The sequence below is a fragment of the Barbus barbus genome (genome assembly GCF_936440315.1).
Source record: "Barbus barbus genome assembly, chromosome: 32".
In the NCBI taxonomy this organism is placed as follows: Eukaryota; Metazoa; Chordata; class Actinopteri; order Cypriniformes; family Cyprinidae; genus Barbus; species Barbus barbus.
The window spans coordinates 20,573,001-20,600,982 of record NC_136760.1 but is presented as its reverse complement, the minus strand read 5'-3'; the positions used below and the strand labels follow the sequence as shown (position 1 = coordinate 20,600,982).

The following is a 27,982-nucleotide window of genomic DNA, read 5'->3' as shown; positions in this document are numbered from 1 at the left end:
GAAATGGCCACTCCTCAAGGGTGTTGGGGTCCCTCTCTTCAACTCCTCCTCTTCTTTCATCTGTTACTCAATGTAGTGCCTCCCTGCCAGGGACGTCCATTCTTCGGCCCTCCTTCGGTCAACGTGGCTGTGGTTTTCAGTGGTTTGGCACACCACAGTGAGATCAAGGGCCGTCTGAGTCCAGAAAACTTCCTAGACATGCCCCTGGAAGTGAACCCCATCACCGTGCTGGTGAATGACACTAACCCCAGAGCTTTACTCACACGTCTCTGTCAGACTATGGCAGCAGAGAGCCTCCACGGAGTGGTGTTTGAAGATGACGTGGACTCAGAAGCTGTGGCACAAATCTTAGACTTTATCTCCTCTCAGACGTCCATCCCCATCGTAGGCATCAGTGGAGGTTCTGCAGTAGTCATCCCACATAAAGTAAGTGTTTGAAAGGTGGCAGTAGTAGATTTTAAGGATCTGTCAGCTTAAAGGAAGAAGGTTTAATAAGTAATGGGGATTTTCTGAGATCACAATCCATTCAACACTTAAGTTACTACAAATGGATTGTCCTTGCAGCTAGGTTGAGAACCTTTGGATCACCTAAAAATATATTTTAATAAGGTTTATTTTTTGTTATTATATTTAACCAAATACAGAAAAAAAATGTTTTTATTGGGTCACATTCATGAAACACACACAGATCAAAGTTCTTTACATAATAGCATAAATAAATAAATATAAAGCATACATAAAATGATCATTGAATTAAATGCGAATGAAAATTATATGAATTGTGAAAAGTTGTTCAAATGATTTTCTTTGTAACAAACACATTTTTGCACATAAATTGTTGAATTTTGACACTTTACACAGAAAAAAAAAGAGTTACACAGAAATGTGCAAAAAACTATTTATGCAGAAAATCATTTGCAGAACATTTTATATGTGAACTGTCACATTGAATTGAATTCAGACAATTTACACTCAAAATTTGAATGATTTACACTGAAATGTGTTTGTAACACAGAAAATCATGTGTCAGACCTTTTTGTTCATAAATGTCACATAGTCAAATGCATTAATTGTGCATACAAAACATTTTACAAATGATAAATAGAAATTGGCTTGTGCCAGAATAATACTTAAGGTTCATAAACGTAAGGTTCATAAACATTACCCAATCATACATAAACAAAAAATGTATTAGAGTTATGGTAATACAACAAAATCTGTTGAATTACAAACCATATATACATCAAAGCATGAAAGAAAAACATCATATACGTATTTCAAATATCAAATCGAGATTTAATCATGGGTATCTGTGACATCATTTGAGGAACGCTGTCCTCACAGCTCTTATTAGACACAGTGAGTCTAAAATAACTGCTGTGAGATCGAGAACCTTTAGTATGTGCATGTGTGTGTGTATTTTTCAGCAAGCCCCCCTGCAATGATATGTTATTGAACAGCTGCGTGGAAAAGTGATTTTGTGAGGTGTGAAAATCAATAGGTGTTATAATGTATAACCAGCAACCAACAATTGTGTCCCATTTTCCTCTGATTACTGAGGTGTGGAAACTTCTGAATAACATAAAATTGCATCTGTTAAATGTACATTTTTAAGGCAACTGCGTATAAGACTTTTTCATGACAGTAAATTTACATACAGCATGTGTAGTGAGGGTGTTTTGTGTACATTTATTGAGTGTCTGGTGGCAGCTTAAACTGTGAATAAAGTAAAAACACAGTCTTATCTATTATTGAAAAGAAACAAACACAAAGCAATCTGAACAATCACATAAATGTCTTTGTTTTTTCGCTTTCGAGAGCATTCATATAATCATTATTCCTTCTCAGCAGTCCACAGTAGAAAACAGCCACACAAGGTTTGAAACGACATGAGGTTGAGAAAATGATGACGGAATGTTCATTTTTGGCTTAACTAATCATTTAATTTGAACAATTACTAAAGGCGCATGTAGTTGTGTCGCTTTTTTACTATTACTCCACGCTGTGTGGATTTTGCAGCATCTGATATCCAAAATACACAATGCACTGAAAAGTGCGCTTTTTAGACAGTAAAACAATCATTATGCATGCAGACTGGCGAAAGATGTATATCTTTAAATGAGAAACACAATAGCCCTTGATTTAATGGGACAGATTAGTATTTTCAATACCAGCTAGAGAGTAGAGGACTCCTTCCTGCCCAGCTGTCATTTTTCAAATGCCTTTCAGACTCGCACGATGTGCAGAAAAATGTAGATAAGATGTATGAAGTGGAACAGAGAGGCAAAAATATGCATTTGTCAGATTAAAACTAGATTAAAATGAAGCATTCTGGCTTGGTATAATTTTTCAAGGGTTTAACCATAGAGCGGGAAATATAAAGATTCTGAATAATTTGCCAAATCTTTTGAACAGCCCAGTGACCATGTTCTTAATTTTAATAAAGAGCACTGAGGAAAAACCTAAACTGAATCTGTCGCTTCTTTCATATTTATCATTTCCAATTGGAAATATTTTGGACAGAACTCTAAAAAAAGAATAGAAAATGTATTAATTCTGACTTTAATATCAATCAAATTAGAAAAACTGCCACAAAGAAATAGTAGCATAAAGCTGTGAACCATATTTAATGGCACTCTGAACAACCACACTTCCAGATTATGGATTAGGCATTTAATCCCCTTAGAAATGCATGCATATCATATCACATAAATTTGATTTCGATTATACAATTCCTGTTGTATAGGCAAGTGGTGGGCGGAGTCAAGGACATGCGACAGCCTGTTCTACTTTATTTGAATCTGGTCGTTCTATAGCAAGACAAACTAATGTATATTGCACATGTAAATCCCATGCAATTGAATAAGCTGTTCCTGATTATTTTTTTCTAGCATGAGGTCACAAACATCTGGTAGGGGATTTCTCATGAGATCCCAGTAGCATGAGGCACCATGTGTCAATGGCCAAGTGCCTTCCAAATAAATAAAGTGAACTTAAAATATCACCTTTCAGGGCAGAGCTCCCCTTGTTGGTGAGTGCCAGCTCCAGCCTGAACATAGCCTGAAATTTAATAGCATTAAATAATATTTCTATATATTTTAATATTATTTAAATATATATCTCTCTCTTCTAGGATTTGACCCACAAATGAAAATTGTCATCATTTACTCACTAGTTACTTTATTCTGTAGAGCACAAAATAAGATATTTTGAAGAACGTTTCGAAGAATGTTGGTAACCAAAATGTTTTGGTTTGGTTTGGCCGAACCTTCCATTGTATAGACAAAAAATACTGCCGCCTTGGAAGTAAGTCAAACGATTTTGGAAAGACTTGTGGATGAGTAAATGTTGACCATTTTCATTTTTGGGTGAAGTAAAAGCTCATGGGACAAATTTCATGCCCAAAGTGTACTTGTAATGCCTGCTTGAGTTTTTACTACTACGGCATGACTTCGAAATGGTCTTGTCAAGGCTCGTGAGTGCTAATCGCAGGAGAGCTGAGTCTGGGTGATTGTATAACTTCTTAAAGAAAGAAATCTGGCAGAGAAGGAGGACCGGTGTGTCCCAGAGCACCTGACATTCACAAGCCCTCTCTCTCTCCAAGAGGTAACCTACTTTAACCACAGAAGTTATTTGAAGGACACTGGATCAGTCTGTCAAGAAAGAGGAAAGCTCTAGTCAGGAGGAGTCTTGGGAGAATGTCTCTCGGCTCCTGACAATCCCAGACCTCCACACCCATTTTTCTCACTTTGGAACTTAATTGGACACCACCTCCTCTGGTACCTTTGAGTCATCTCATGCTGTGCTGTGGAAGTAAATGCGGTTGGCAGTGTAGGGCATTAGGACACTTGCTTATTTGAAGTTAAGTAAGTGCAAGTGAAATTAAAACAGCACTTAATAGATCACTTTATTTTTTACATACACAATTGTGGCTAAGTGTAATGATTCACACATTTGTATATGCAAATATAGTTGTGCATATTTTTTTCAAAGAGCGCATCACACCGGCATAATATTGAACAGCTGCATGGATAAACGAGCATTAGGTGTCAAGTGTAAATCTATTCAATGGGATTACAGAAAGAGGAATAATGGTTGAAAGTCAGGCAATAAATCAAGTCTGCTATGCGTCGCTGTGGTACAGATAGGATCAATATTCTAGTGAATTGTCTTTGAGTAGTAAATCCAATTCTCGTATCTCATACGTTGGAACGCGTTCAAGGTTAATGTTGCTCAGTAATACATGTTATTTCAATGATATGAGAAAGTCTCATATACCATGATTGAGTTACTATGGATCTCCTGTATGTGTTCAGCAACCTGTAAAACTGAAATGCAGAAAATTATAGGGCTGTGTAAGTTATGGTTGCCTTCAGAAGCTCATTCATTGGCAATTTAAAACATACTGTCCTTTCAAAAGTCTGGGGTCTGTGGAATTTTTTTAAATGGTTTTGAGAAAATTTTTATGCTCACCAAGGCTGAACTTATTTTATTTATAAAAAAAAAACAGTAAAATTTGATATTATTACAATTGAAAAAAAACCTTCACATTATGCTTAAAAAATTATTCTAATACGATGATTTGGTGTTCTATAAATATTTTTTTTATTATCAGTGTTAAAAAAAGTTGTGTTGCTCAATATTTTTGTAGAAACCAAGAAACATTTTTGTCAGGATCGATAGAACGTTTGTGTCACGAGTTTGTTCCATTTTGCCCTTATTTAGTTTTTCCTGTTCCTGTCTCCATTCAGTTCATTTAGTCCCAACCGTGTCTGATCTGTTTCCAGGTGTGTCTCGTTTTCCCCTCGGTAGTTCTGCCCATTTATAGTGTGTTCTGCCCCATGTTTCTTGTCTGCTGTTATATATCTTCCTACGTTGAATGTCTTCCTTTGTTGATTGTGTAATTAAAGATTTTATTCTGACGAACTCCCCTCTCCTCGCTCCTTCGTGCCCGTGGATACCCTGACAGTTTGAAATCTTTGATAACATTTTCTTCACTGTCACTTTTGATCACTTTAATGTTGTTTTGTATTCATTTCTGTTAGAAAAATTGCATTACTGACCCCAAACTTTTGAACGGTGGAGTACATACTGTATGTTAAGTGAATTTTACCATATTTGAAATGCAGTGTTGTGGAAGCTACTTTAAATCTGTAGCTTTTGTTTTTGCCTCATTCTCCTGTAAATCATTAAGCATGGCTGCCCATTGCTCCGGGTGTGTGTTCATGGTGTGTGTGTTTGTTCACTACTCACTGCTGTGTGTGTGTGTGCACTTGGATGGGTAAATGCTGAGCACAAATTCCAAGTATGGGACACCATACTTGGCCACACATCCTTTCCATTCCATTTTGCTTTCCTACAGTTTGATGAGAAAAAAAAACTTCAGCACTGCTTGTTATTGAAAAGGTTTCACTTTGAAAACAATAGAGATAATGGCAAATTGACGCTAGTTATTACTGTTGCTTCTTTTAGGTACTTCACAACATTACTTTTAAATGACCAATCACAGTATATATTTCTAGTTTTACATTTGACCTTATTAGAATGTTGAGTGTAAATTAGATTACATGTCTTGGTTTATTCCTTGTAATGATGGCATATATGTAAAACATTTTAGTGTCCTTAAATTTATGGTACCCTCATGTATTTGCTTAGGTTATAAACATTCATCAACATGCAGAATTGAATTGAATTGAAAATCTCCTGTCTTGATTCTACAGGCTGAAGGCTCTACCTTTCTACAGATGGGAGCTTCTATAGAGCAGCAGATAAATGCAATGTTCAAAGTGATGGAGGAGTACAACTGGGGTAACTTTGTAGTGATCACCAGCTTGTATCCTGGCTATGAGACCTTCGTGGACTACATCCGCTCCTTCACAGACACCAGCTACTTCCTGTGGGAGCTGCAGGATGTGCTGAGCTTTGAGATGTCCGTGGGGGCCAACGACATCCGCACACGAAGACTACTACAGCAGGTGGACTCGCAGGTATATCTAGTGTACTGTTCCCACGAGGAGGCACAGTACTTGTTCAGGATGGCCTCTGATGTGGGGCTGCTAGGCCCCGGATACATCTGGGTCGTCCCCAGTCTGGCTGTGGGGAACCCTGAAGTGTCCCCTCCTGACAGTTTCCCAGTGGGCGTCATCAGTATTATCACAGACCGCTGGAGGAAAACACTGCGCCAGAGGGTTCGGGAAGGAGTCGCAGTCATAGTAAAAGGGGTTCACAGCTTTCATAAGAACAGAGGATTCATTCCCGAGGGTCATAGTGACTGCAATAGTCCTGTCAAATCGTACGCCAACAATTCTCTCTTCAGGTAAGACTTTTAGATTGCTAAGTAAAGGTATTAATTGCATTTAGCATATTCATTGCATTTAGCATTTTTTACCCTTCCAAGTCATCTTTATATGTAATTTCTTTACATCTTTATATGTAATATCATAATTACTTTGAAATATGGGTAAAGTGTACTGCTGAGTAAATGTACTGACAAGCATTTATGGTAAACGAATATATATTTAATGTCATTGTTTTCTGTCGAAAATGTATTTAATTTTGTGTTCTGGTCATTTTGACCCAGAGTAGATTTTCTTTTTCCTGAGAATGCAAATGTTATCACATTGGTCTAATACTTATGTTAACACTTTAGAATAGGGACCAATTCTCACTATTGACTAGTACTTATTAGCATGCCTATTTTTAACATATTGGCAGTTTATTAGTACTTATAAACCACATGGCCATATTCTACATCCCTGCCCAATACCTATACTTAACTACTTCCTTACTAATTATTAATAAGCAGCAAATCAGGAGTTTATTGAGGCAAAATTGATAGCAATGGTTTGTTAATAGCCAGAATTGGACCTTAAAATAAAGTGTGACCAAACTTACAGCTCACACAGAATGAACCCCGCAAAAAATTGATAATTTATGTTCTTTTTTAGTATTTTTTTTCTCCACCTTCTTTCCCTATACTTGTTGTGGTCCCAGTCAAAAATATCTGGCCTGCAAAAATAAATTTCATGTTATGCAAAATTTTTGCCAAATGTTGGATTCAACCTTTTTATCAATTTTTTTCTTTAAAATAGCACCGGTTTTGTATTTACTTTTTTACTCTGATTTGAACATATGCACCTATGTTTTTGAGTGAACACTGGCAAAATTATTTACAAATAATGCTTTTTTTTCACTTAAAAACTGAGGTGCATAAGCTCAGAAATCAATTACAAAAAGAAATACAAAACCTGTGCTAATAGAAAGAAAACACGTTGACAATAATTTAATCAAAGATTTAGTGAAAATGGGGCATAATGAGAGATTTACAAGATCCTTTTTTACTGGGAACACCAAATTAGGTGAAGGATTTTCAGCAAAGCCTAAGGGTTAAATATATTTGTAATGATCATTTTGTAGTTTAGTACATTTAAAATACACAGTACTCAATTTAAATGTAATGTTATGTCCACACATCTAAAGAAGTGCATTTCTTTAAAGCATGACAATAGATTATTAAAACATAATGATTTAAACTTTAGAGTAAAACTTTTAATCCGACATTATACTGTTTATAAAATCGCACTTAAATGTGTTAAATAAAAACCTTGTCATGAAAATGTAATTATCATTAACATCATCGTTAACATCATGTCCTGAAAAAAAAGTATATCATAGATATCCCTTTGGAATATCTGGAGTACTCTGACTGCCAGTAATGTTTTATGAAGCTGTCATATATTTAGTCCTCCCTTGGCCAGCATTGCCCTATTTTTTCAACGCGTTGATCACATCAAATTTAACAGGAAAGTGTGGGCGGCAAATTTACAAATCCTCAAAATCCTGACATTTTTAATTCTCACAGCTTAGTTTGCCTCTGGAGATTTCATCATAAACAGCTTCCCAGACAAAACATTGTGTTCTTGCGCTTTTTCTTGTGGCCTTCCTCCGTTGTAATGAGACTGGGAGATTCTCCAGATTTCCTTGTTAAATCTGCCGTTCACCTGGGAGTCACCGTCCTCATTAAATAGTGTTCCAATTGCCTCTCCGAGCTTTCTGTGATCAAGCGTATCAGAGACACATGAGTGACTGGGTCCTCCATCCGGAATGTTCTCAGGGTTCGGTGCTGTTCAGGTGTCTGCCCATCTCTCTAGCATAAAAAGAAACGTCTGTCAGAAGGCAGTTAAGAAATCTTTAAAGAACTGGCTTTGAGATAGGACACGGTCCTTTTCAAACGTGTGACTGGTTGGGCAGTATCAAAGGATTCATCAGGTGGCAAGACAGAAAATATTCTCTTGGAAAAACGTTTTATCAGTAGGCTGGTCTGAGGTGAAATGGTAAGATGGGTAGAAGAGTAAATGAAAATGATTTACTCACCTTCAAGTTATTTCACGTATCTTGGTTTTTTCATGTATCTTGGTTTATTTCATGTATCACATTTTTTTCAACACAATGACGAAAACCAACAATGAAAAAAGGCCATGAAAGTAAGTCAGTGAGAACTGAATCACTGAATGAATCACTCTTTTCAATGATTTGCTCTCAAATCAAAGTTCAACTCAGTGACTTGATCAAATCTCAGCAAAGTTTATAAGAAGGGATTATCAGTAAATAATCTTACATTTCTGTCTGTCATGCATTATTAGATCATATGGCTTCAGATGTTTTGGAGTATGGCATACAAATAGTGTTTTTGTTTTGTTTTATCATTTTAATATTTTCAGACATGGTGAACTTTGCCTTTATATGAAAAAAAAGATCTGTATGAATTGATGTTTTTTCTATAGACATTGTTATTCTCATTTTAAATTACACGAGGGTGAATAAAGGGTGACAAAATGTTCATTTTGGCAGGAACTATTGCTGTTAAAGTCATTTACATTTATATTTACTGCATATTTGTCTAGTATAAAACATTCTATAGCTTCATTGAGATTGAATAGTTGTTTATGAGCGTTGTTGTTTACAAAGTAGTTATAAATCTCAAAGATGGTGGATAAGATGGATATAGAGCTGTGAACTCCTGTCAACATTTTTTTGTTGATAGTTGTGAGTCATGTCATGATTTTAGCCATTATGAATTATCAATGATGTCTGAATAATTCTAGCTGCTGCTGCTCTTTGCATCAGTAAAATTAAATGACATTGTTAAATCCTTCCTCGTGTTCTGCTGGTCCTATAAGTGAACAATTCGTTTAGGAAAAATGTTCAGGTCTATTAGACAAAGAGGATTAAAAGAGAGAGAATGAATACTGTAAATGTATTAGTGTCTGTACGCTCTGATTTATATTCATTTGACTTAGTGGAAGAAAAAAATAATAGGCTTGTATTTGAAATGTCCTCCTTTTTCTGCCTAATAGTCTTCTGTCTCATTTCAGAGATGGATCAAATCCAGGCAATTGTACAATCACTTAAAATTCAAATCTACTTTTTTTGTTCTACTAATTTAAAGCTGCTAAATTTGTTCTGCAGGCATATGCTAAATGTGTCATGGGAGCATAAGGACCTCTCCTTCAACACTGATGGCTATCTCACCAATCCTTCCATGGTGATCATTGCTTTGGATCGAGAGAGACTCTGGGACAAGGTTAGTCTTATAAGAAGTAACAATAATAATGTAGAAACACTTCAGAGGGAGCACACAGCTGGAGATACAGTCTCCCTGGTTGCAGCCCCCTAAAGTGTTTTATCTCTTTCTTATAGAAGTAAGTGGTTGGAAGTCATATCTCTCTATTTCTGGAACACCTATTAGAGTAACACTACAGGTAATATAACGACTCAGAAACGTCAGTTGACTACATTGTACTTTAGTGGCACTGGGAGGTAGAGTATAGCACTATAATGCAAAGATTATGGATTTGAATGTCAGGGAATACATTTTTGGGAATGCACAACTGTTTTCAACATTGATAGTAATAAACGTTTCTTGAACACCAAATTCACATGTTAGAATGTTAGAATAATCACAATAAAAAAATTTTTTTTGCTGCTTAATATGTTAATATGCTTAATATAAGAACAGCATTTATTTGAAATAGAATCTTTTGAATGTTAGTGTATCACAGTTTCCACAATAATAAGAAATGTTTTTTGAACACCAAATCAAAGGAGCATTTTACACTGAAGACTGAAGCTGAAAATTCAGCTTTGCCTTCACAGGAATAAATTCCATTTGAAAATATATTAAAATAGAAAACAGTTCTTTAAAAACAGTATAATATTGTGAAATATTATTACAATTTAAGTGTGTTTTGATCAAATAAATGCAGCCTTGATGAGCCTTATTTCAGAAACTTGTTTCAAAAATATTGTCATTCTAATTCTTCTTCGCCTCTTTTTTATAAGACATTGACAGCTATTTCTATGATATGTTGGACCATTTCAATAACTTTTAGCTTTTATTGATCGCAGATTTTCACATTAATACAACAAGAATCATAAAAGCTAGCTTCACAGGCTCCTCCAACGCTAGAGATTTATTACCATCCACACCAGGTCATGATGCAATTACACTTGGCTCTCTGAAACAGTCCTTTCTTCCTCACATGGCCAACCCTCCAGCACTTTGGCCTCTGTGATAGGGACATGTGTAGGCCGTCTGGCAATGTGTGAACGCCACCTGACTACAAAAAGAGATTAGGGCAATAAATAGAGATCAAACTGACATCCAAATTTACATCCGGTCATCACCCCCTCCTCTAGGTGGATTATAGGATACGGATATTAGAGGATGTGTGTTGTCGTCTAAGACTGAAATAAATATTACTGCGTAAATGCGCTCAGATTCTCAGTCCTGTTAATGGCAAGTAGATGGCAACTAAATTTAAGCTAAGTAACCTCGTTTTGAGAATAGGTTTATGAACCTTTTCTGTAAATTTCAGTGGCTGAATTCACTTGTTCTTTTCCATTTGCACCACTATTATATGTGGCATTTCAACAATCCAGGTTAACCAGCTATTGAATGTGGTGCAATTTAAATTAAATATTTAAATTCGGTAACTGTCATTCTTTTCAGCTCAAACAAGCCTCTTTCTATGTAAATTAGGCTCATTACACATTGTGTCTTACTCACAAAAATCATAGCTTTTTGCACAGCAGAATTAACATTGCACTGTTAGCGGACGTATGTGGGAATTTAATTCAAAAGAGATGTTTAAGTACATTTTCTATTGATCATGACAACAGTAATTCATCAAATGATGATCAAATGATGGCGAAAACTGTTATAACTCGGCATATATCCAGTAACGCGTTGTCGACAAGGGAATTTTGCACTTTTAAAGAGCTGAATCAGGCATCTGGATCGCATTGGTGGAGCAATGCTGTGCAGTTCAGGCATAGTATGCTAGAGTCTGCTTTACTTAGTGTGACATACAAATAGCGTTCAGCACAGATTTTGCAGGTGTGTTTGCTAATTTGCATAATTCCTAAATTAAGCACTAAAACAATGCAGATAGTGTGTGCAAATAAACTGTGCAATTAGTGAGAGTAATTCGTACTCCGTGTTAACAAGTGCACAACAAGTAGAGTTACATGTGAAGGAGCTGCAAAGAGATTTGATAGTTTATTTTTTTTCAATTCAGTATTTAGTTTTAACTCCCTTCTCTGGCCTTCACGGCTCACCTGACCCCCCTCTGTGTGACATAACAGTTTATCTATATCTGGTCACCTTGCTCTGTAGCCCCTCTCACGCTCCCATTGTCACTCTCTGCACCGCCTCACTTTCCCATGCTGTGCACACCCTGCTCATGTTGTGTGCTGAAGTCATTAGTGAGATGAATCATTGCTTCCCTATTTTAAAGTACAGGCATACTGACAGCACCGAGACTGTGTTTCTCTGCTGGTACCATGATAGTATCTCCAAGACAGATAAAGTCCAAATGACGCAGATCAATCTGTGGAAAACGCTGGTTTTAAAAATGTCTTTGTACATCTGTGTAATTAGTGCACAGTTTTGAAGGAAATGTAAGAACAATGGCTTCGCTTGATGTCCAATGCACAGCATCTGGGTCCATAAGTGGCAGCCTGAAACAGTATGAAGCTTATTTGTTGTCCAAAAGTAAACAAAAACAATGCCATCTTTTGAGAATTCTGCCTAATTTGCTTTGCTTCTGACAAATATGTAGCGCTTGATGGGACGCTCTGCCTTTGACGTCAACAACCAAGCATATGGGAAATATTGTAATGCTATTTTCTACTTGTATTAAAAGGTAATAAGGTAATTTTGCAGTTTAACTACACAATTAAATGGTTAGTTGCCTTTTATATTTGCATTGAATGTTTTTACTTACTTCCCACTGTCCCCCAGGATTTTGCAATTGGCAAAAATATTGCATAATCTTTTTTTTTTTAGGAAAAAATGAAGAAGCACGATGAACAATCTTATCACAGTTCTTTTTTTTTTCGTTTTTAAGACTATTTTACAAGTGACAGAGCAGTAATAACTAGTAGGCCCTACAAATAATATAAGTAGTATATATATAGTATAAGTTCTTAAACTTATTTAAGACAAGTAAACAGAGCAAAGACACAAAAGAAAAGCAATAGATATAGCAAATAAATACAATAGAACAAAGATACAAACCTTGTGTTTTCAGGTCTAACAGTATTCAGGTAAGAAATATTACAGAAATTGAACAAAGTAATCAAATGTAAAATACACTGCATGAACAAAATATACATTGATTTTTATTCAAGCTAATAGTACTTTGAGTATTCGCATTCCAGTCCATCTGAAAGTCTGGATTCAGTTCTCTTTCATGGTTTATTGTGCTTTTAATAAATCATTTTAATATCAACCATGTCACACTCTTTGCTTTCAACCATGTTTCTTCATGTGTTAACTTTACAAAGTCCTGTCAATTATATTTACATACGTATGGTCATGAACAGCACACATTTGGTCATGATCTCTATGATTCCTTTGAAAAGTAGACCGTGGGCATCTTCACAATTCAAAATCGTCCATCCCTACACTCTGTAACCTTTCAGGACAGACCTGAATGCTGTTGTAGTTTAAGTACATGATGACTTGGTTTAGTGTTTGGACAGGCATTGGCTTTTGAAAATCTCTGTTGAAGCATCCCAGGTATGCTAGGCAGCTGTAAAACGAAATAGGCTATTATAAACGAAAATATAAAGGAAACAGATATCTGCTCCAACCGAAATCTGGTTTGCACCTTAGAACAAGAATAGAATACCCTGCTATTACAGCCATTATATTCTGCTGAATTACTATACCTCTCACTTTCACTACACAGCCTATTTCAGGCTGAAATTGCTCACTAAAACAGGCAGAAATAACTACTGGGCTTTGTCTAGATTCATTCTTGACATATAAAGAACAGTTTCAGAACATCCTCATTTAATGTGCAAATAAAATAAAATCTTTAGTGCTCTCGTCGTCATTGCTAATGATCAGATGTGATGTGCCACCAGGCTGTCATGTTATTCACACCTGGAGTCTGGAGATTGAATCTATTTGTTCTGCTGAAGTTTATGAATGATTCTTCAATAAATCCCTGTTGCCGAGGCTTATCACGCTCACTTCCCCTCACAGCTAATACCATAACCAAACATGGATTACAATTCCCAATCCGAAAAGCCTCTGCTGCATTTGGGAAATGCTGTCAAACAGCTGCTGCACAATTAATGGCAACACTTTCCTGTCTTTTGTCGTAAAAAGATATGCAGCAGTGGACACTTGTTCTTTTACGTTTTTCTAAAAAGCATGATGCAAAAATGGCTTGGGAATACAGATGCTAAACTATTTGCTCAAATCGAGTAGCTGAGGTCACACATTCAAGAGGTAGTCAGGTAATAACAACACCAGCTAATGGACTGCAGCTTTTAGATTTTAGGAGTATATGTTCTTCTCTCAAAACAGAGTCCCAGGGACAGACAGCAGATCTGTACTTCTTCCCCCTTTGGTATTTGGATGTGACGCATGAATCCTTGGGAAATTTTATAAGAGGCATCTCTGCAACCAGCTCTCCATAGTCTCTTTTAAGCTGAGCTAGACCAGTGGGTTGAGCTCTCTCTGGATAATAGGGCTTTTCCACAGTCTACAAACAGCTCTGTAAAGATTCCCCGTGAGCCTCTGAGCCCTGGGAGATTTACGGCTTTGTGCAACACCTTCATTACTGGAGTAGTATAAATTCTAACCATTATTACAAATTCATTCAAAGTTCAGAGGAAAAACCTAAACAATAAGAGCAATAAAAGAGAATAACATAAGAAAGCTTTGGGATATTTGATTATACATCACTCGGATGGTGCGACAAACGAATAACGTATCGTATTAAACAGTGGATGAATAATACAACATACCCCTGAGGAAGACACCATGAATTGGACTTTGGAACATTTTCCTTTATCACTCCTGTCGTTCGCTTGAAAGTTTGTGTGTGGTTTTGCCTCTCGAAAGGTCTTTACAAGGATGAAATAGAAAACTGAAATGACAAACATTGTGTCTTAACCCTATAAAACCAAGCAAATGTCTTCTAAAATATCAACATGGTCAATCCTTGCTGAAAAACCCTCCATGCCTTCTGTTGTCTGATTGATAGTTTATACTTTTTTTAGCTAGTAAAATGTTCACTTATCGTGTGACGTGTCCAAAAAAAAAAAAAAAAACTACAGGGCTTTGAATATAAAACTAAGCATATATTCTTACTAAGGCATGTTGTGAAAAATTATATTTATATGCATTTTATGCAAGTAGTCTGCTATACTGTTAGAAATACATAAGCTCTGAATTTCATCTTACGTTTTGGCAAAGTAAATATCAACAACTGCAAATTGCATATTTTTCTCAATTTTGGACTTTTTTTCTCCTCTAGCAGGAGCTCCATATTTTAGATCATATAAGCCGTAAAAGCCTGATGTATAAAATATGATATTCAACAAAGATTTTGTAAAATATTTTCCCTAAAGATTCAATAAACTTTTCCAGGGTAGATTTTTCTTACTATTATTTCATATGTTAATATGTTCAGGGTTAATGGAAATCTAAAAATGGTATAGAAAATATAATTAGCTCAGTATAAAAACAATAGAAGTCAATGAAGAACACCGTTGCTTTGTTTGCTGTTCGTAAGGTTTAAACCACATTTAAACCTCTTCTGAATCCCTCCACAGGTAGGAAACTACGAGGGAGGGATTCTGCAGATGCGATACCCTGTATGGCCCCGTTTTGGCAGCTTCCTGGAGCCCGTGTCTGACAACCGCCACCTGACTGTGGCCACGCTGGAGGAGAGGCCTTTTGTCATCGTGGAGAGTGTTGATCCTGCCACGGGCACTTGTGTGCGCAATACTGTACCGTGTCGTCGGCAGTCCAACAGGACTGAAAGGTACATCTGTGAATGTGACTTCAAAAGGTCAACATCTGTGGCTGTTGTTTATGAAGATACTCCTCAAAGGGCTTGTTTATGAGACCAGTATCTAGAAAATTTCATAAAGGGCACAGGCTCCACATTAGGTCATCCTCTCTCTGCTGCACATGCAAACGTACTAATTTGATTACATTGATCCTAAAAATGAATGGTTTCTTATTAAGGGGAGCAATAAAGAGTGTCCACTGGATGGATTGTACCCACTACAGCGATAATAGGTTCCCATTAATAATTATAAAAATAAGCGACAGCAACCTTTACACTTTCTAGAATGAGTCACCGTACAAACACAAACAAGAACATCTGAAACCAAGAAAGAGTTTTACTAAACTTTAGATAAAAACATCTAACATTCAGTATTATGTATTTGACATCTTTTTCTGATATTAGAAAACAAGAAAAAACAGTCTGCTAATTAAAAAGAAAAGTCTAATAAAGCCTACACAAAATTGGCAAACATCCCCATTTAGCAATATGCTGTGAGAGTCACTTAGCATATGCAACTTGTTACAGTCCAGCAAGCTTATTGCACACTTTATTGGGGTGTTGCATCTGCGAGCTTGTAGAGAGTTCAAGATGCAGCTAATTACCTTACAAGAATATTATTTAAAGGCGTAGTTCACCGAAAAGAAAGTGCAGTTCTTATTCATAAACTGTTATTATGCTCCAAAAATGATGACAAAGCTTGAGAAATGGTATGATTGGATCATTGAGTCAATAAGCTCACTTAAAAGGGTAATTTATGTCATTTGTATAGATATAACTGAGTCCTGTTTGTTCATGAGAACATCACCTTAGAGTAAAAGCTTGTTAAAGTCTTACTCTCTAGGACTTTTTTTTAGTGTTTCTAAAAATGGAAATGAGAACCAACTTAAGCACCCAAACTCGGCTACTAAATTTTAGTGCACTTGTGAATGCCACCAGTCTCATCTTCATTTACCAGAGGGCTTAATGATTTAAGCAGAAGGTCACTGGATTGAAGACCCCAAACCTATTATTAGGAATTGTTTTGATCTTTACAGCAATTAATCCCTCAACCCTCCTTGCTCTAGGCATAAACTTGCAATTTAAAATCTGTGACTCCTTGATCACAGTAATTTGCTTTCTTCCATCGGTGGATTTCCTAGATGTGAATGGTAAAATAGTGTAATTTGAAAAGTTTTGTCTTTTGGTTCCCTCAGGTGAATGAAAGCAGGTTCAGTGAATTGTGCAACCCTGGAGGTAACACATGGTGAGTGAGGAGTGTGTCGTGCCCAGAGAGAGAGAGATGACAGGCTCATTATGGCTCCATGCTGAGGGGAGAGAGTGTAAATAAATCATAAAGCAGAATAATCACCCCTTGGGGAGCGTGTGATGGCTGAGGGGGAAACAATGATCAATAACCATAATGGTGACGTTCTGCTGTGGGTCCATCACACACCTTCATGCTAATTGGCACTGGTGTTCAGGAAGTTCTGGAAAGTGTGACAACTGCTTTTAATTGGACCTGAGGAAACAATAGGCATTTTGTGAGTGAGTGAATGTATGATCTTATTATATAATGAGTCCAAATTCTTGTCTACAAATTTGTTTTACATAAGTTAATTAGTCACTGGATTTGGCATAAAGTATATATGCCAAAATATGGTCGGGGAGACCAGGGTTTGTTGCCACAAACAGTTTATCTCAGTAACTTTAGGGTTTTGAGACAAAAGTTCAGTTGCACAAACACAGGTTTTCTCTAGCAGTGGCTTTGTATGTTTTTTTCAAACACTCTTTCTAAGCTTAAATTTCAACATTTTGTCCTAATGGGTCACTGCCATACATTAAGACAAGATTCAGCTTGTTGATCAGCAGATCGCATTGTTTAATAATGCTGTTGTTTTATAGAATATATCAATTATAATTTCTGGTGGCAGTTTAATGTTACCTTTTTCATTTGTTCATTTGGTCTCATAAACTTTAGATATAATAGACTATAATTATAATTTATTAGTAATTTTATTAATTTAAATATAAAGTCTATATACTGTATATACACACTAAAAGTTTGGGGTCAGTAAGATATTTTGGTCCCACTTTATTTTAAGGTCCAATTCTTGCTATTAACAAACCATTAACTATGACTTTTGCCTCAAAAAACTCATAATTTGCTGCTTATTAATAGTTTGTAAAATAGTTGTTAAGTTTAGGATTAGGGATGGAATATGGTCATGCAGAATTTGTTTTATAAGTACTAATAAACAGCCAGTATGTTAATAATAGGCATGCTAGTAAGCAACTAGTTAACTAGTCCCTATACTAAATTGATTAAAAAAATAATAATAATAATAATACTTTTATTTAGCAAGGAATTAACTTTTTCACATCCTGAAAAAAGTATTACAGTTTCTACAAAAATATTAAAGCACAAATGTTTTTTAACATTAATAATACAAAATGTTTCTTGAGTACCAAACTAGAATATTAGATTTCTGAAGGACCATGTGACATTGAAATATTGAAATTACATTTAAAAATATATTAAAATAGAAAACAGTTGTTTTAAATTGTAATAAAATGTAACAATATTGCTAATAGGTTGTTTTTTTCTGTATTTTTGTAATAACAGCCTTGGTGAGCAAAATATACTTTTCTTACTCACCCCAAACTTCTAATCGATAGTGTGAACTAGTTCTCCACTATATATGGTATATTCTTTCTAAAGTCAGCACCACTAGAGCATCCAGTGCAGTCACTGGCATTTATAATGCCACGTATATATCAAGGTCAGCAGACTGTGGCACTAATGCGGTGCTTTGTTTGGATATGAAATGCATTAGTCCACTACAACCGGATCAATGTGCTACACCCATTTCTGCAATAGATAGGTCAAGCCACTGTCTCATCCAGCTGCGGTGGTTTCACAATAACTGACTATACGCCAATGATAACAGAGATCCATATTACTCAATGTACTGTACTGTAATTAACTTTGTTTAAAGGAGAAATATTTGATTGGTACTCCCTAGGCACCCAGTGTGTTTATGTGCCAGGAAACAGACTGCTGCTCTTTGACACCAACTTTCTCTTCATCTCTGTCCCTTGTGCTTCATGTCTGTGTATGTGTTTGACTGATTAAACGGCTCATCCTCAATTCACAGCCCACTTAACCCAAAGCACCAGCACCGTTTGCAGGTGGTGAGACAGACTAGAACAGAGACAGGCTTGTTTATGTTACGTCCAGACCGCTTGCAGAGGGAGACTCTCATCTTTCCAAACACTTCATTTGTCTTTCTTTGTGATGGTTGCTGCCAGTGCCGCACACCCTGCATTGCCGGCCCTCCGCCCTAAGTCCACTCCCCGTACAGCTCATTACGCTGGAGGTCTGGGGGAGGTTAGAGGTGATGTATCATTATTGCTCTCAGAGTTTCTCTGCTGAATGCCTCCAGCATCTAACGGTTAATGGAGGCCATCGCTTTGTTTCAAACATTTTATTGTGAATGCTCACAACCAAGACGCCGTTCCTATAGATTCTGGGCTATAGGTTTTTAAATTCCAGCCGTTTGCGGAGGAGAGCCATTGTTTATTTGCTTTTTGAGTCTTGTATATATCTATTATGTATAGAAACTTATTTCTGCCACAGAATAAAAAATAAAAAAAATAATTGTAAATGTGACTTTTTGTCTTATAACTGAGACTTTGTTTTAAAGATATAAAATCTGAATTGGAAGGTATAAACTCGCAAATCTGAGTTTGTATCTCATAATTCAGACTTTTTTTCTCAGAATTCTGAGTTTATATAGAATTGTGAGATATAAACACAAAATAGCAAGATAATAACAATTTTGTTTATATCTTGCGATTTTCTTTTCTCACAGTTTGAGTTTGTATCTCGCAATTTAGATATTTTCTCACAATTCTGAGATATAAACTAAGAATAGTAAGATATTAACTCACAGTTCTGAGTTTATCTCTCACAGTTTTGTACTCAACTCAGAATTGTGACGTATAAACTCAAAACTGTAAGATATGAACTTGCACATCTGAGATTATATCTCAAAGTTCTGCAAGGAAACATACTGAATTGTGAGATATAAACTAAGAATTGAAAGGAAAACTCTGAATTGTGAGATTAAAAGTCACAATTACTTCTTTTTTTTATCCTGTGGTGGAAATAAGCTTACATAAATATGTGCTTAAAGATATAAGGTAAACATAATTATGTAAACTCCTCAGGTCAGTAAGAGAGAAGTCCTCAGATGAACAATAATATAGATAGCATTTTACCTTTGTATATGAAGTATTCTGATGTTCTTAATATCCTCTTTTGGCAGCACAGATCATTTCTTCTTTCCGTATTCATGTCTGTATTATTCCAGTTATAATTAATTAGCCTTTCTGTCATAATCTTTCTTTCAGATGTGTGTCATACCATATGTTTTGCCCTAGAACCATAAGCTTTGATCCTCTTCACCAAATGTTGAATGGAAGCATGTGAGACTTAACCTTTTTAACCATGGTTCCAGATTGGGTTAAAGGACTTGTCACCTAAAACAAAGAACAAGGTCACAAGGAACATGGACTAAAGAGTGCACGCTTCAAAAAGGACGCAGAAGCATAACAGTAGCGACATAAAAGGGGTCCATAAGATTTGTGTGCAAATTGAGACGTAAAGCTATCATTTGACTTCATTTACAAGTCGTAATAAATGTTTTGTTGTTTTCGTATGTGCAGTATAACAGGTCACACTGAGCCTTACACCAAACTCTGCTGCAAAGGTTTCTGCATAGACATCCTAAAGAAGCTCTCACGCACCATCAAGTTTTCATACGACCTTTATCTGGTCACAAATGGGAAACATGGCAAGATGGTCCGTGGCATCTGGAATGGGATGATTGGAGAGGTATGAAATGGCACATTTTCTCTCTCTCTCTCTTTTTCTCACATAAACGCACTCACACTTCAAACATGTCAACAGTTTAGAGCTCATGGGAAATGAGCTAAATTAACATCTGAGAATATAAAAATAAAAGTTTACAGCATGAAACGAAAAATAAATCGGCTTCCTATGACAGTGTCAACGCGCTCTTCCTAACATTACTCACACCCTGTTTTCTTTCTGTATTTAACAGATCTCTGAAACCTCCAATTAATGCAACTAAAGTTGTTCTAAAGGCATTCATGGAGCATAACTGGCTTTAAAATGCGATCTTGACACATTTCATCCTGTGACCTCCTGCTGCGTGTAGTGTCACTTAATCCGGTGGTTAAGTGTCTTCCACAGCTGCTGATCACTTCATCGGTTCTCATCACCTGCATCTTCTCACACGCTGATGAGTTTAAAGATAGCAAACCCTCGCTCCACATACAAGGCTTAAATGCTTTTCACACCGCGAGAGAAATAAATCATTAAATGAGATAAATACTGATTATATAATAGCTAGATAGTAATTCCGGACTGACATGAGTGTGATATAAGGAATATTCGTTTATGAGGCTGATTGCGGGTGACGGCAAAAAAAAACTGTCAACACTGATTTGCGATGTTACAAGTTGTGTGATGACAGGGCTAGTGGTTCGTGTCCATTTCTATTCCTTGAAGAAATTGGAATCTGGAAACCAGTGGCTATTATAGCAACCGTCTTAATTGTGATATCCACAAAAACATTCTGTGCCATGTCATGTTTATTGTGGGTATTGACATGGCTGACACTGATGTACAAGACACCCATATAAGACAGAGGTCCTTTTCACTCTTATGAGCCAGCATACACTACGTACATGTATGTATTATACACTACCATTCAAACGTTTGAGGTTGGTAAAAAAAATTTTTTATGTTTTTGAAAGAAGCCTCTTGCTGCATCTATTTGATCAAATATACAGTAAAACAGTTATATTATAAAATAAGAAATACAGTACTATTAAGTTTAAAATGAAATATATTCTATTTGAATATATTTTAAAATGTAATTTATTCTTTTGATGGCAAAGCTGAATTCAGCAGCCATTACCCCTGTCTTCAGTATCCCATGATATTTCTAATAAAAACATTATATGCAACATAACATGCTGATTTGGTGCTCAAATAACATTTCTTACTAACATCAAAAAGTTGTGCTGGTTAATACTTTGATCAATAGAAAGTTCAACAGCATTGATTTGAACTTTTCTTATAATGTAAGTCTTTTGATCAGTTTAATGCATCCTTCCATACTATCCGCCATGTTAATGTTGCCTTGTGGCTTACAGCTTTATTGTTCCCTGCCAAAAAGTGACAAAAGTACTTTAGAACTAAGTTCTCCATTGAATGTGTAACCAAATTTGTGGGAGGTCCCCAGTATTTTAGTATGCCACTGATGACTGCCTAAAGTTTTCACTCACTTTCTCTACAAGGTCTTCTACAAGCGCGCAGATATGGCAATTGGCTCGCTTACCATCAATGAGGAGCGGTCAGAGATTGTTGACTTTTCAGTGCCGTTCGTGGAGACTGGGATTAGTGTTATGGTGGCCAGAAGCAATGGAACAGTCTCACCTTCTGCCTTCCTGGGTGAGAAGTCATCATTAGCCATCTATTTCAAAGACCACCTTCACATAGACTATGAGAGATGCTTGCAGGCAGTGTTAAATATTTCCTACCAGAGGTGGTTTTGATTAGAATGTGATTAGATTAAACAATTTTAATAAATTGAGAATAAATCCTAGACATGGAAAACATTTTCTACACAAGAAAAGCATTTTGACGCTGTGAAACTGCTAATTTGTTCATTATTTATGCTAACTGCACAGCATTTACATCACAAACAAAAACAAGTTATGTACAAGATCTTAGTCAGTTAATTAGATAATTTTGTATTTTTACAAGGGCTTCTGTGAACCGAAACGTGTCTTTCTCTCTGTCTCGCAGAGCCTTACAGTCCAGCCGTGTGGGTTATGATGTTCGTAATGTGCCTGACTGTTGTGGCAGTCACCGTGTTCGTGTTTGAGTACTTCAGCCCTGTCGGCTACAACCGGAGCCTTGTCAGTGCCAAAGGTCAGTCTTGGTTCAGACACAAAGCTCTAGGAGAGGAAGAATAGTTGTGGAAGCAGCCTAATCAATCCACATAAACCGAGCTGACAGGGTGTGTACTTGTCTCCTAGTGTAAAAGGTCATTTTTCGGAGGTTTAATTAACGTTTGTCGCTTTCCTAATTTGACTTTGATTGATTGCTTGGCTTTTCTGTGGCTGTGTATAAGACACAAGAACCACATTAAGAACTGATGTCAAGGTGGAACTAGAAAAGAAAGTTTGCCCATGTGGACTGATCTGTGACTAATTCAATCGAAAGACACAGAACATCTGCTATATAGGACGTACATGTGCATTATATAAATCATTCTAATATGCTGATTTGGTGCTTAAGAAACATTTCTTGTAATCAATGTTGAAAACAGTTGTGTTGCTTTTTTAGTGGAATCTGTGATATTTGTATTTAGGATACTTTGATGAATAGAAAGTTCAAATGAAAAGCATTCTGTCACCTTTGTTTTATTGTATCCTTGCTGAAAACTTTTGATTGTATATCATTTAATCATATTATTTTATAATCACATTTATTATTATAATTACATTCAATGTACCTCTCTTATAGCCCCTGGGGGTCCAACCTTCACCATTGGGAAGTCTGTCTGGCTCCTGTGGGGAATCGTCTTCAACAACTCTGTTCCTATTGAAAACCCCAAAGGCACGACCAGCAAAATTATGGTCCTGGTCTGGGCTTTTTTTGCTGTCATCTTCCTTGCCAGTTACACAGCCAATTTAGCTGCCTTCATGATCCAAGAGCAGTACATTGACACTGTGTCTGGACTTAGTGACAAAAAGGTAAGTGCTGTGTAATTATAAATGAGCTGTATGACACTGATGCTGTATTTGGATACCTTTTGATGTGTTCTATGTGTGTAACAGCAAATATGGCCGAAAAAGAAAGTTGAAAGGAAAGGCCTGGTTACACCTAGTATACATATTTAGTATGTTAAATATTAAACAATATTTTAAAATGAAACTTAACCTGAAATGTCATACTGTGATAATTTGTCAACTTATTATTCAGGGGCTAAATTGTTCATAAGCCAAGCAATTCATTTTTGTCAAAGAATGCAGAAAATTCAGCATCAAGACAAAAGCTTGAACAAAATCAGTAAATTGGTACCTTTCAAAGTTCCCTGTTTCTGATGTCTCAAAGATAATATCAGGATCACTAACATTTTTGTTCATTGTTTTCATAAGAAAACACTATAAGCAACAGAAATCCATAAAATTATGTAACTGAGTTATGAATTGGACCTCAGGGAAGAGCAACAACAGATTAATCGTTCATAGAACACAAAAAAAACACAAACACAAGTGCTTGGAGCCATGCTAATAGATGCTGGAAGCAACATAATATAGTAGTGTTATAGAATGCATATTTCTGTGTTGTTGAACATCCTGCCTCCTGACTCCTTAATCTCATGCATTGTAATTTGAGAAGAAGAATTTGAGAAGCTTTGACGAAAAATAGCAGTATTGTTTAATTTAGTCACTTATGCGAATTATGTGCTTAGTGCTTATTCAGTCAAACGTGCATAAATATGAGTGAATTATTGCCAACTGTCCAAGTGCATGAATCAGTGAGGAGAAAAATATAAGAGCAATACTTTTGATATCCTTCCCCAAGGTCACTACCACCCGGGTGATCCTGTGTAAAGTCCATGTAATCTGTGTTGATCTACACTATTAAGGTTAAGCCGCAACCTGCTTCAGCTAAACAACTAAAATGCCATCTATTCCTTTTTGTTTCAGTTTCAAAAACCCCAGGAACATTATCCTCCTTTTCGCTTCGGGACGGTCCCAAATGGCAGCACAGAGAGGAACATTCGAAGCAATTACCCTGACATGCACACCCACATGATAAAATACAACCAGAAGGGAGTGGAAGAAGCTCTCAACAGCCTTAAGACAGGGTGGGCTTCAGCAATAACACTATGTGTGTGTGTGGTTGTGTGGAAGAATGCGCTAAAAAAAAAGTTGCTACGGTGGTACCATTTACATGGTATTTCAAGATGCTTCAAAGAAAACCATGATACTATACCATAGCACATGTCCAAACACATGGTCCTTTTATGTTAGTGAAATGTTTGGTTAATAGTCTGTAATGAGATTTATTCCATTGGTCATTATAGGCATCATTTAGAAACAATTTTGTTAGATATTTTCAAGTTGCAGAGATCTAAGGTCAGTGAAACACTGGTGGAAAACAGCCAAGCATAAATAATGTATCGCTCACCATTTGTCAAGGAAAAAAGGAGTATAAATTAACAAGCGCTAATTATTTACTTGACATAATTACGTGTAATTATTAAGCCATTTGCCTTGGGCTCATTTCTGTCCTGTGTAGGAAGTTGGACGCCTTCATATATGATGCAGCAGTTCTTAATTATATGGCTGGCAAGGATGAGGGGTGCAAGCTGGTCACCATTGGTAGTGGGAAGGTGTTTGCTACCACAGGCTACGGCATTGCTCTGCAGAAGGACTCCCGCTGGAAGCGCCCCATAGACCTGGCTCTCCTCCAGTTCCTGGGAGATGGTAAATTACACTTGGGGGACCGGAACTGGTCCACACTTAATATCCTCTGCCCCAGCATGGAAGCTATCACAATCCCATCTTACTGTAAAAAAATAAATAAAATGTGCTGAGAATTGAGAGGTTACATATGAAATGTCAATGCAAGCTACAGACATAAGAAAGCCTCCACTGAACAGTTGTAACGGACTCTGTTTTAAAACCTAAACCTTGCTGCTTAGTGCACTTTTTTTTTTGTATTGAATTTAATTTAATAGTATTTATTAAATTTTATTATATTATTATAATTTTTCACATTTAACACAATGCTTTTTGCAATGGCCTTCACCCTGAAGAGTCCATACAATATTGCCCAAACTAAGTTATAAACTAAGCTATATTTTGGAACAGCCAATACACAGTGATGTCTAGGTAAGCAGCTTACTAGGTTTTGGAGCAGAGCACATACAGTATGTGGTTTTTACAGTATCCACTTGTTTCTGTCATAGTAGAGTAGTCTTTGACTGCCGCTGTTTCTGGCATTGTTCCTGACCCTGTTTCCTTTCATGCAGGGGACACACAGAGACTGGAGACAGTATGGCTGTCTGGAATATGCCAGAATGAGAAAAACGAGGTTATGAGCTCCAAACTAGACATAGACAACATGGCAGGTGTTTTCTACATGTTGCTCGTGGCCATGGGCCTCAGCCTGCTGGTCTTTGCTTGGGAACATTTACTTTACTGGAAACTGAGGCACTCTGTCCGCAAGTCTGATCACTTAGACTTCCTGCTGTCCATTAGCAGGGTAAGATTGCATTGCTGATTTACATTTCAATACAGTTTTTTTTTTCGATTTAGACAATCCAATGATAATTAGGGCTGGGTATTAATAACGATTCTAACTTAATTCAATTCCAGTTTTGATTTGGTTTGATTTCAGTTAAGTATATCTCCTTTTTGCTTACATACACTACCAAGTTTTTGTTTTTTTTATATTTTTTATTCAACAAGGATGCATTAAATTGATTAAAAGAAGCAATAGACATTTATAATGTTACAAAAGCTTTCTGTTTCAAATAAATGCTGTACTTTTGAACTTTCTTTTCATCAAACATTGATAATAGGATGAAATGTCTTTTTTTATGTTTTCTGATAGAAAGAAATTCTCTCTCTGTAAATGCTGCAAATTATATAAGGCAGTGTTTCAGACTGATTTAAAGTTGTTTTTTAAACTACTCATTAAAATAACTGATTTATTAGAGTCATTTGTTTTATGAATTGTGCAACATTGGCATTTAATACTGGTAAAATATTTTTACCCGGCCCTAATTCATAATGCATGTCTGTTGCATTTAAGCTACTTATGTTTAGGTAAATTAAGTATAAGCACATTATTCTAATAAAAATCATCAAATATTTCACCATAAAGAAGCACATTAAACATTGACATGAAACACTGAACTGATCTTTCTCTCACAAAAACATCATCTGTTATATTAATCATTATAATGGAGAAAAATACTGTAGTGACATGAATGAATTCAATGAAATGCCCACAAAATAACATTTCACTGTAGGAATCCACAATCACTGTTCACTGAACATTATAATGCTTTACATTTCAGGGCATATACAGCTGCTTTAATGGCGTCGAAGATATTGGCAGATCTACCAGCATACAGAATCCAGATATCACGGCCAATTATGCCCAGGCCAACATGCTGAAAATGCTGCAGACAGCCAAGGACATTGTCTCCTCAGCCAAAGTGGAAAACTCATTGGATAACGCCACCAAGACCATTGAGAACTGGAGTCGACACAGCGTCAGCCTGCCAGCACGTATCCCACTGGTGACCACGAATGAAAAAGTTCCTGGTCACTTTTCTTACATTTCTAATGTCACAGAGAACCACATACCTCACATGCAGCGTTCCATAACTCCACCTTTCACGCAACACACCAAAACCACTAGCCCACCTCCAATGATAAACCACAGAGTCTTAACACGGCCCACTCCACTTCGCTACACGCTTCCCGCCAGGACTAGGGGTCTCTATGACGGTATGCTTCCTGTATCCAGTCTGAGCACACCTCATCTAGCCATGCATGATCCTCCATCTGACCTGGCCCGTCCTGGTTCTTCGTTTGTTCCATATAGAGACATCTACACCGAACACCACAAGCCTTGTCACAGCGACTTCTCAGATGCCGTCAGGCGGAAAAAGAGACCCCAGAATCTCTTGGTGGAATCCATGGATCTGAGGGGGCTTCATGATTATAAAAGCCAATCAACATGTCATAACGAAGCAAACAGTTTTGCTGAAAACCACCTGTCCTCATCCTTCAGTGAAAATCCTTTTGCAGCCGCAGACACAACTTGTAATTCCTGTGTCAAAACGTACTTCAACCCCACATTCGATAACATACCTCTGATAGGGAAAAGGAAGCATCATCGCAGGCCTTCGTTCCTGAAAGCCACTTGGGGTCCCGACAGAGTTCGGTTCCCAGGTGACAGATCCACTGCCGCAACCTCCCCACAAGTAACTATACCCGACCTATTCCCTTGCGTGGACGCACACGGACGGGTGAGGAACACCCTGTGTTACACCCAACCGATGGATCACAACTACCTTCACGCCTTCCGGCGAAACTCCAGGAAAAGTCAGAAGCTCAGACACAGCCAGTCCACAAGGCTTCCCTCCTACAAAGAAGCGATTTTCCACAACGTGGCAGCTGTCAGAAGGGTGTCCAGCTTGGTACATAGACCCTACTCCTACCCAGAGCTGCCAGTCTACCAGAGCCCACTGTCATATGGACCTGCTGAATTATGCAACATCTTCCCATGCATGGGACATCCCAGTGACAGTGTATATGGAGGGTATAGGGCTCCCACACACCTACAGAATGACCATCTAGTGCCTGTTCCAGGCAGCAGGGTGGTTCATAGCAGCCCTATTGTGCCCATGACATGGGGCAGAATTTCCAGTCTGGAATCAGAGGTTTGAACTTCTCCCATGTGCCAATTATAAACTATTTGGCCTACGAGCTTCTAC

General features: G+C 36.9%; 1 protein-coding gene across 1 annotated transcript; it reads left to right on the top strand.

Moving 5' to 3' along the window:
- Positions 1-3: 3 nt before the first annotated feature.
- On the top strand, positions 4-27,934 carry LOC306852145 (glutamate receptor ionotropic, NMDA 2C-like; the record flags this gene model as incomplete). Its single annotated transcript, XM_079388808.1, has 12 exons — positions 4-426; positions 5,721-6,316; positions 9,469-9,583; positions 15,136-15,347; positions 20,085-20,253; positions 21,747-21,900; positions 22,258-22,383; positions 22,981-23,210; positions 24,171-24,331; positions 24,766-24,953; positions 25,502-25,734; positions 26,555-27,934. 12 exons carry the CDS (start codon positions 4-6, stop codon positions 27,932-27,934), a joined length of 3,987 nt encoding a protein of 1,328 aa, XP_079244934.1.
- Between the last annotated feature and the right edge of the window lie 48 nt (positions 27,935-27,982).